Below are 9,633 nucleotides of genomic sequence, written 5' to 3'. Positions count from 1 at the left end.
GACACACTGGGTCACATGACTGCACCAGGATGTTTAGTAGCTGTCACTTTGGGACTTCTTGAGTTAAATTCAAGGATAAAGCCGTAAAGGGACATTTCCAGAATATTTAAAAGGTCTGTGGCACCGTGGGTTCTTATGGGTCAATTCGTTTTTTGGTTCATTGCATAATTGTTTCTTCGTTTATAAAGTCGTAGTACCGAGGATGCACAAAAGGAAGTAGTTAATTGTCTTTATCACAGAGATCCAGTAGCCACGAGCTGCCCACTGCTAGTGCGCACACGCACACGAGACACGAGAGTGGATTCCCGCATGCGCAATGCCATCTGGCTCCTCGGCGTCTAGGAGATTGCAAAGAAGATGAGGCGGCTGAGCGGCCGGAACGGACTGAATGCATAATTGGCCTATCTTAGTCATAGATTTTCACTTGCCTTGTCCAGTTTCTTGCCAAATTGCTGTTTAATGTCGAACTGTAGCCGGTGCGCTGTAGAGACTGATTAGCAGTGAGAAGAGGACTGAAGCAGTAAGTGAGAGGAGTTGGGCATCAAATTGCACCGGATGTCATTACACGCTCTTAAATATCGAGGACGTGAGTAACTGCATCGTTTTTTATCATCGTGTGTTTGTGTGTGTGTGTGTGTGTGTGTGTGTGTGCATGTGTGTGCTGTGTTGCTGTAATTTGTTTTTACGCACGCTGAATGATTTACCGGCATTTATTTTCCAAACCTGCTTAGTCCCACCTTTCAGTCTTATTTGGGGGATTATTGAAGTAGCTTTGCTGGAGAAGAGCCCAGCCCTTTGTTCACGACATATCCATTATTTCTACGTCTGTAGCAGGAGACACGTTTCATGACATTTTTAGAGTTTGGAAGCTAATTTTATCCTCATCTTCATTCGCTCTCAGCACCTTTCACCCACCCACCTGTTAAGCCTGAGCACATTTGGATTAACCAAACATCCGCGAGATAAAAATAAGCCTAAATGATTTTATGGGATGGACTTATTTCAAAATACATCAGGCTGTCGTGAGAGGTATTTTTAATGCTGCATTATTATTATTGCAAATGCACAATAACAGTGTTATTCCAACAGTGTGCAAATTTTATTCTCCATTTTCCTCATGGAGGCTGTTTTAGTGTGCCATCGCACATGCAGGCAGATAACCATCAACAGGCGTGTGGGTCGTTGGGCATTTGTACTTAGGCCCACATCTAAGCTCGTAGATCAATTGAATTTAAGCCTCTTGAGCGGTCCGACCGAAACCTGCTGACACATGCGCCCCTGTCTTTTTGTGTGCGCACAAACCCCGTTAACCCTCTCTATCTCATTTCCATCCGCGGCCAACTGCAACTAAACTAAACCCTGAGTGTTATCATATGAGGTCCTGCAAAAAAAAAAAAAAAAAAAAAGGTCCATTCTGCAGATTATATAGTGCTCACAGCCATGTGCATTATTGCTCTAGCACTTTCCTGCCAGCGGACACTCATTGATGGCCACCAGCCGCTGCACAGAGGAATTAATTATTTAAGGGACAGCTGATCTGACTCATGGGATTAATTATAGATTAATATTGAGACACCTGCTCTCAGGTGGATGCGAAGTATTTGTTATGTAATGCTGCTTTAATTACAGTCAATAAACACATCTCTCTCTGCTGATGCACCATTATGACTAACTTTAAGGTAGATTTTACAAGTCATATTTGTCCTGTCAGTAACATATAAGAGGTTAATTGAGGAATTTTTAAATACATCCATCCATCCATCCATCTAATCTGTAAGAGAGAGAATAGTGTCAGAAACAGAGGAAATGAATTATCCATTATTCTCCATCCTATTTCCTACGATTATCTCAAACTGTTGTGACTGTGCAGCAATCATACGAATCAATGCAAAGTGCATTAGCGTCTTGTAGAAGATAATGTTACCATACCGTTTCAAACGAGGGCGAGCAAAGAGGGGCCTGGTGTTGTCTTTTAGGGTGGTTACAGCAATGCAGAAAAGAGCAAAATGGGAAAACTTTAGCCATGAATTTATAATGAGGCGAATAACTTCATGCTGTAGGATATTCTGTGACACAGCACAATGCAAATCCCCATCTAAACAGCTCTCACTTGGTACAGCCTAATGGCATGGTATGGCAGAGAAGAGTATTTGTAGAGAGTGACAAGTACTAAGAGCACAAAATGATTAAGTATTGTAGCTCCTCATGCAACTAGTTACACTTATAAGGAACGTACGGCCTGTAATTTCATTTGCGTGACTCTTTTGCCTTCCCCCCATCTCTCTCTCTCTCTCTCTCTCTCTCTCTCTCTGTCTCCCTCCCACAGTATAATCAAGACCAAAGATAGAGCCATGGAGGTTGTAACACATTTTGTGAACGACACTGTAGAATTTTACAAATGGGGCCTTTCTATAGCAGGTAAGATCTTCACTATTCACTAAATCACATAAGAGCACTGTGCCACTTCAGATGCATGATTATAGTTATGATTATAGAGTATAGTTTATCATTGTCATGGGGTAAATCTTGTGGCCAATGATAAGACTTTAGTCACCAGCTCACTTGTACAGCTGGGGAAAAGATAAGACAAGTATCCAGTTTGACCTTTTTGTCTTTTTAGAAGTGTGACTTATATAAATTACGATTATTCATTGCACTGGAGAAGGATAGCAGGTAACATGCAGAGCAGGAATCAGCCACATGCAGTTTATGTAATAATTTTAACATTCAATTTGTTTTCACCTCCAAATAAGTAGTTTAATATGGTCAAACTGGGGACTTGTTCCTGTGCACTGCTCCTGTATGTTTTGAGATAAAATGCACAAATAGGGCAAAATCTTGTTATAAATGTACTAGTAAAGTGTCAAGTGGTTTAAAAAAGTTGTGGGAGAGTGTGTGTATGTTCTATAGTTGTGTATATGGGAGGATGGGTGGGTTGATTGTAACAAGCTTAATACTGTATGCGTTAAATGTGTGAATCAACATTTACAATCGCCATCCCGTCTCTTTACCATTCTCCCTCCCACCCTTGAATTTAATCCCTTTTTCTCCCCAGACAAGAGGGTGGAGAACTGGCCGATGATGTCGTCTCCCCTCCCCACTCTGGTCATCAGCTGCCTGTACCTGCTTTTCCTGTGGGCGGGGCCTAGATACATGCAGGACCGCCAGCCCTACACACTCAGGAAGACCCTCATAGTCTACAACTTCAGCATGGTGGTCCTCAATTTCTACATCGCCAAAGAGGTGAGGCTCGGAAGGGCACGTGGATGACGTCATGTAGTACAGAGAGCACATGACTCATAACACAGATTCATAGTCTTTAAAGGGTGATGTGTTAACTAAGTAATAAGATCCTAATAAGTTCTCCCAATACCAGTGTTTCCAAAGGGCTTTTCCTAAGACTACATTGAAGAAACACCATGTAATGGTCAATCTGTGCTTTGCAGACATTTAGTAAAAAAAGGAATCCTGTGTAAATCCGTCCTGTGTTTCTAGACTCTGTCACTCTAAAAGGTTCCAAAAAATGTGACTTGTAAAAACTTACATTACATAAAACTTGCATATAGAGGGCAGTCATCTCAACTCTGCCACAATCTTCTAAAATAAGATCTCCTAACAAGTCAAAAGACACGTTGCAGGTGCTTTTTCTGTGGCTGTCACTCGTTTTCAGTAATCATGCATGTTTCATTTAGCTTTTTGTATGTTGTGTGTTTGCAGTCTCACAAAAAGCATCTGTCTGTGTTTTTTGAGAAAACAAGGATGTTGTAGAGAAACTTACACCAGTGACCTACTACTGAATGTAAAGATACAACATAATTACTCACATTTGAACCACGTTAATATGCCATTTAAATGGATGAATAGTCAACCTAGTCTACATATTATCTCAGCAGAGCACCTAGCAAACGGTTGTGTATCTGATTACTTATTTACAGCAAATGATGTACAAATGCTTTGTGTTTTGTGATGTATCCTCTCCAATGACACATCTCCAGCAGCAGAGGATGGATTCTACCGTAGCAAAGAAATGTCTAATAGCTCTCAGTTCTTTCTAAGAAAATTAAAAATTTGTTGGCAAATCATTAAATCCTAAAAAAAAAACACTTGAGTATTTTACATCTTGCTCTGTACATCAGTTCTGTGAGCATCCTTTAGTGTTAAGATGCTCTTTTTTTAGAAAAAAAAAGGGTGTCAACAGGGATTAATATCGTTCACTGCAGTTGGTGTTGCTTTCTCCAAATCAGAGTTAGGAATGTCAGCCATTTTCCTCTCATCCTCTTTCTGACCGCTGTCCTTTTCCTCCCTCTCCCCATCAGCTCCTTATAGGCTCTAGAGCAGCCGGGTACAGCTACCTCTGTCAGCCTGTTAAATACTCCAACGATGTCAATGAAGTCAGGGTAAGTTCCCTCCAGCACACACATCCCATGCCACTACATAGATTCACACGCACCAAAATCATCTTGGGAAAATAGACTTGATTTGACTAATCATGTTCTAACTTTAGCGCATGCTAAGCAGTGGAATCCTACTGTTGATATTAAGGAGATGGCCATTTCTGTGGTGTATATGTTTCAGTGAATTCAGATTACAGAGAGAAATAAACATTTGTACATCTCTAGTGAGTTCAGGTCAAACAGGGCGTGGTCGGTACTCAGATAGGCGGGAGTAATTGGTCTCACCACCGCAACACTCCACCCCCCCGCTCTCCACCTTCAGGCCTTACTCTTTCATGGTGGCACGATGCCAGAGAGAGCATCTGTGTGCACGTGTGTATCAGGATGAAGAGCTAAATAAGACAACACACTCGCTGCGTTCTGTGACATGTTGTTGTGGGACGTCCTGTTAGTGAATACATCTGCAGAGCCTTTGGTTTGCAGGTCTCCTCACATGAAAATCTATCAATGAAACTCTAAACTCTAAACTGATGGCCATCCCATCGTGTCTTATAAGATATGTGTACAGTTTAATACAATTTAAATATTGATTTCAGTTAACGGAGCTGCATCATTTTTTAACATCACTATGAATAGAATCAATATACTGTATGTGATACAATTACTCTTAATATATGATATCTGAGTGACCAAGTATTTATTGTGCTCTTCAGTGGCTCAGTATACTATGATCTTTACTTCTTAGTATCAATCCTACAATATAATATTACTTTACTGTATGTTTTAAGCTTCATTTCTTACTTTTCCTCGATTTTATCTTTTACCCGCGTCAAAGATTATAGTTTTGTTTTTCAGTATTTTTAAAAGCTGCTCTCAGTAGAAGGGCTGTGACATCTCAATTTATTAGTTAGTTGTTTGTCCTATATAATATCAGAAAATCAAAGAGCAAGGTGACGTCCTCAAATGTCTTGTTTTGTCCACACCACTGTCAGAAGAATAAAGAACCTAGAAAATATTCACATTTGAGAATCAGGATTTGAGAATGTTTCTTTCATGCTAAAATTACTCAAACTGATTAATAGATTAACAAAATAGTTGGGGATTAATAGCTGACAAGTAATTTATTAATCAATTAATTGTTGCAACTGTACTCTGCAGGACAAATACTTCACTTAACAGTCCCACATGTCTGGAATCAGACAGAGGCTTTAAAGGGCTGATTAACTTGGACCTTAAGTGACTGCCATGAGTTGTAGGTGTCTGCTGCAATGTCTGCACATTGTATTCACAGTCTGAAGCTGCTATCTGTCGAAGACGCCGTCTCATACAGTGCTGTTGGTGTCTAAGATCCAGCCCAGTGGGCTCCAGTAATTCACTCCACTCTGTTTCGTGTCTTTAGATAGCATCGGCTCTCTGGTGGTACTACATCTCCAAAGGAGTGGAATTCCTCGACACAGTCTTCTTCATCCTGAGAAAGAAGTTCAACCAGGTCAGCTTCCTCCATGTCTACCATCACTGCACCATGTTCATCCTTTGGTGGATCGGTATCAAGTGGGTCCCCGGTGGACAATGTAAGTAACCAGATCGTGATTTTTATAATATCCAGCTGCTGAATCCGTCCGACTGCATAAAGCACCGGCACTCAGTTACACGTTAACCGTTAACAAACAGCACCGCCTCCGTATCTGATACTAACTCAGATCCAACGCATTCTCTCCACAGCATTTTTTGGTGCGACTATCAACTCCTCCATCCACGTCCTCATGTATGGTTACTATGGTCTGGCAGCACTGGGGCCTCAGATGCAGAAGTACCTCTGGTGGAAGAAATACCTCACCATTATTCAGATGGTGGGTATCACTTCGGAGCTGTGGTTTTGTGTGTGTTCTGTGGCTGTCAGGCTCCAGCCCGAAGCAATGCTCTTTGAAAAACAAAGCATATTTGTGCAGATAGAAGACGCATTTGATGAAATACCCTCCTTAAAAGTATATTATGCTATAAGCAGCGATTATACTGTTATACTAAAGTCATAACATTGTAGTTAGAGGCACTAGAAAAAGACAAATACAGAGATATACTTAAATCTGTTGTCTTATTTGTCTTTGAGCAAAATGCACCAAATTTAAAAGCAGGAAAGATAAATTCAAGTCCATAGTTTGTTACTGATTTCTGTCTAGTCATTTTTACTGCGTTTCAGGCAGTGTTGTTGTATTATGTGTGTACATATTGTGTGTTCAACAGATCCAGTTCCACGTGACCATCGGCCACGCCGGCCACTCCCTCTACACTGGCTGCCCATTCCCCGCTTGGATGCAGTGGGCTCTGATTGGCTACGCCGTCACCTTCATCATCCTTTTCGCCAACTTCTACTACCACGCTTACCGACGCAAACCTTCCTCCACACAGAAGGGAGGCAAGCCCGTCGCAAATGGCACCTCCATGGTAACTAACGGTCATAGCAAAGCGGAGGAGACGGAGGATAACGGGAAGAGCCAAAAGAAAGGAAGAGCGAAAAGGGAGTAAAGAAGGAGGAGAGCTTGCTTGGCGATTAACAGGAAGAGGACAGTTGTTTTTAAGGGCCAGAGGAGGAGGGAGGAGAGGGGAGGGATATGCAGAGAAGTTGAAAACAAGATCGGCATCATCATCCCTGCGAATAATGTAGAAGGATGTGATTTTTGACCAACTTGGACAGGTGAAAGAGTAGCAGTGTGTGTGTCTGTAAGGGTTTCTGGATTTGAGGAAGAGAGGGGTGTTGGTTGTCTCCATAACAGATTTTTTTTTTTTTAATAATCAAGAAAAGCATAATGCTGATCATGTAGGCTCCGCGCTCTTCTGTCCAACTGTGTTTTGGACCGTAATAGGACCAAAATATTAAAAGACCTACAAACTGCTCAGCATCAGCTAACCTACCAACCAAAATTCACCTCCAACTTTTGTACTCTGGATTCCAGTATTGTTTTAAATGAAAGCTTAAATAGTCTTTAATATGCTAATTTATTTTATAGTGCTCTAAAAGAGTTTTAATGAATTTAACTATTACCAACAACACATGCAGATGTTTATACCAAAGTTTTTTTTTTTCTTGGTTCGGGGGGGGGGGGGACTTTTTTGTTTACTTAGAGTTGTGCAATGTTAGCAAACGAAATATCACAACACATTCTTGCCATCTATTTTATTTAACTACTTTTCATTCGTCTACACCATCTACAAATCCAACATGTCATGGACTTTACATTTCTCCGCTGTCTCAAACTGATATAACTGTGCTGCATTTACAGAATGACATGCTATTTTGTTTGTGTTCATTGTGAATTAAAAACCTGGTTTGAAACACTTTGGAGGGGAGACTGTAGTTTCTTTTAGTGTTTATGCAAATTCGTGGGTATCTTTGTTATAATATTTTTGTGTGGGTCCACATGATTTATTTATTTTTGCTGTGTGATGTAGCTGAGGTGCAAGAATAAGAGATTGAAGTTCAGCTCAATGTTGTCTCACTGCCATGTAGGACTGAAGGGAAACTCATCCTGAAAAGAGCTTTTTTTTTTTTTAAAGAAAACAAATGGTTATTTCATTGTCTTCAATCAACACAGCTTCTGGCTGCACACATAACTGAAATAAAGACAATGTCAGCACCCCATAGCTTATATGTGTGTGTGTTTGTGTTAGTTCTGGTGTGAGGATGTGCGCACAATCCATGCATTTGCAAAAGCAATTTAAATCGGATACTTCACTGCTAAAGTAGCACTAAACATATAGGATCAAGATGTCACCAATTAGAAACCTAATCTGGAGCTGAAGCCTTCACATCCCCCATCTTCCTATTTCCTCGTTCTCCTCATTCCTCTGCTTTCTTCTCTCTCCCTCTCTCTCTCTCTCTCTCTTCCATCCTAGGATCTACGAGATGGAAAGGACAATTATAGGTGTGTGTGAGAGGCAGAGGTAGGCTGTGGGTCTTTGGCCTGTCCAGACAGATCTGCCCTAATCTTTGGGGGTAAATTGGCTTTAGCTCCAAAAGAGCTTATTTCCACGTCACTCCATGAGTTACCCAGGAAAGCAGGTCACTGGAAGAGAAGCCTTTACTAATCTGCCATCAAGCCGCTACTGTACCTCTCAAACCATATGAGTTAGTTAACATTTGGCTTTGATATAGTGTTGTGCAAATTACCACACAATACATGAGCTTACATGGGATGGTGGACAGAGTGAATACGATTTTTAGGGATGTCTTTTCTTTGAATTTAATATCCTGGTTCATTCCCTCTAATCCATATATTTTTTCCACACACTCACCATCCATTTCTTCATTAGCCTTTGACAAAAGCACTGTATCCCACTGCTCCTTCATCACATTGTGGCTCTGCTAATGGCATCTATTAAATTATTCATCCACTATCCTTTTCCTGTTGTCCAAAAGCCTCATATCATACACATTCTCTTATTCCTGACACTTAATGTCTCAGGCCACTTATGGTTTTTTCATGCTTAGCCACATTTTTCCACATCCTCCTCTTTCCAAGCTACTGCACATGCACCACTTACATCTTATCCTGGTGCACCACCACCTGTCTCTTTGCACCCATGGCATCAGGGTGGAGGTGGAAGGTCTAAGGGTGTGGACGTGAATGATAGACTGGATGAGATGAGTAAGAGGGAGGCGTATGTCCTCCATGGGGACACAGAGGGATCTAAGCCAGGGACTAAGAGGATTGTAGAAGGGCTGAGGCTTTTCTATCAAAGGCATTTAGCACAGGTCACTATAACCCGCATCCCTGCTGCTGCAGGAATGTGAATACAAATACCTGTATGCACTCACATATTATAGACCTTAGGCACAGACAGCATAGACCTTGTTAAGAGATTAACTAATATAGGCGTACTGCAAGTGCACTTCGATATAGAGTAATAAGTTCATACATCCCTATAGATAGATGATAGATAGATAGAAATACTGTAATGATCCCCGGGGGGGAAATTCTAGAAATTTAGTATTTACATATAAAACAAATGACTGGTTCCTCTGCCTTTAATAATGTGGTACATATACAGACAGGTGATATATTAAAGAAACTAGAATTACCACCCAGTGATTGTTTGCCTCTGCCAACAAGTGTTTACATCCATGACTGTCTCCACCCAAGATTACTGTCACCAATTCAGTATCAAGCCAGATGTCGAAATTGTTACATTCTGTTGTTCTGTTCCTGAGTTATGGTGATAAATAATGACCAGAAAAGTGTTT

General features: G+C 41.0%; 1 protein-coding gene across 1 annotated transcript; it reads left to right on the top strand.

The window, feature by feature from the left end:
• The first annotated feature begins 364 nt into the window (after window positions 1-364).
• On the top strand, window positions 365-7,893 carry LOC139217496 (very long chain fatty acid elongase 4-like). The gene is made up of 7 exons (XM_070848808.1): window positions 365-586; window positions 2,327-2,418; window positions 3,056-3,243; window positions 4,317-4,397; window positions 5,794-5,965; window positions 6,117-6,244; window positions 6,636-7,893. The coding sequence occupies exons 2-7, from the start codon at window positions 2,352-2,354 to the stop codon at window positions 6,915-6,917; spliced, it is 918 nt and encodes a 305-aa protein (XP_070704909.1). The 5' UTR covers window positions 365-586; window positions 2,327-2,351; the 3' UTR covers window positions 6,918-7,893.
• The last annotated feature ends 1,740 nt before the right edge of the window (window positions 7,894-9,633 follow it).

Source organism: Pempheris klunzingeri, chromosome 18 (assembly GCF_042242105.1).
Source record: "Pempheris klunzingeri isolate RE-2024b chromosome 18, fPemKlu1.hap1, whole genome shotgun sequence".
Taxonomy (NCBI): Eukaryota; Metazoa; Chordata; class Actinopteri; order Acropomatiformes; family Pempheridae; genus Pempheris; species Pempheris klunzingeri.
The sequence above is the reverse complement of the archived record's forward strand: the minus strand, read 5'-3'. Positions and strand labels throughout refer to the sequence as shown.

Coding starts and splice junctions, on each gene's coding strand:
- LOC139217496 (XM_070848808.1), top strand. CDS start 2,352: ATGGAGGTTGTAACACATTTTGTGAACGACACTGTAGAATTTTACAAA. Junction 2,419..3,055: donor ATGGGGCCTTTCTATAGCAG/GTAAGATCTTCA, acceptor TTTTCTCCCCAG/ACAAGAGGGTGGAGAACTGG. Junction 4,398..5,793: donor ACGATGTCAATGAAGTCAGG/GTAAGTTCCCTC, acceptor TCGTGTCTTTAG/ATAGCATCGGCTCTCTGGTG.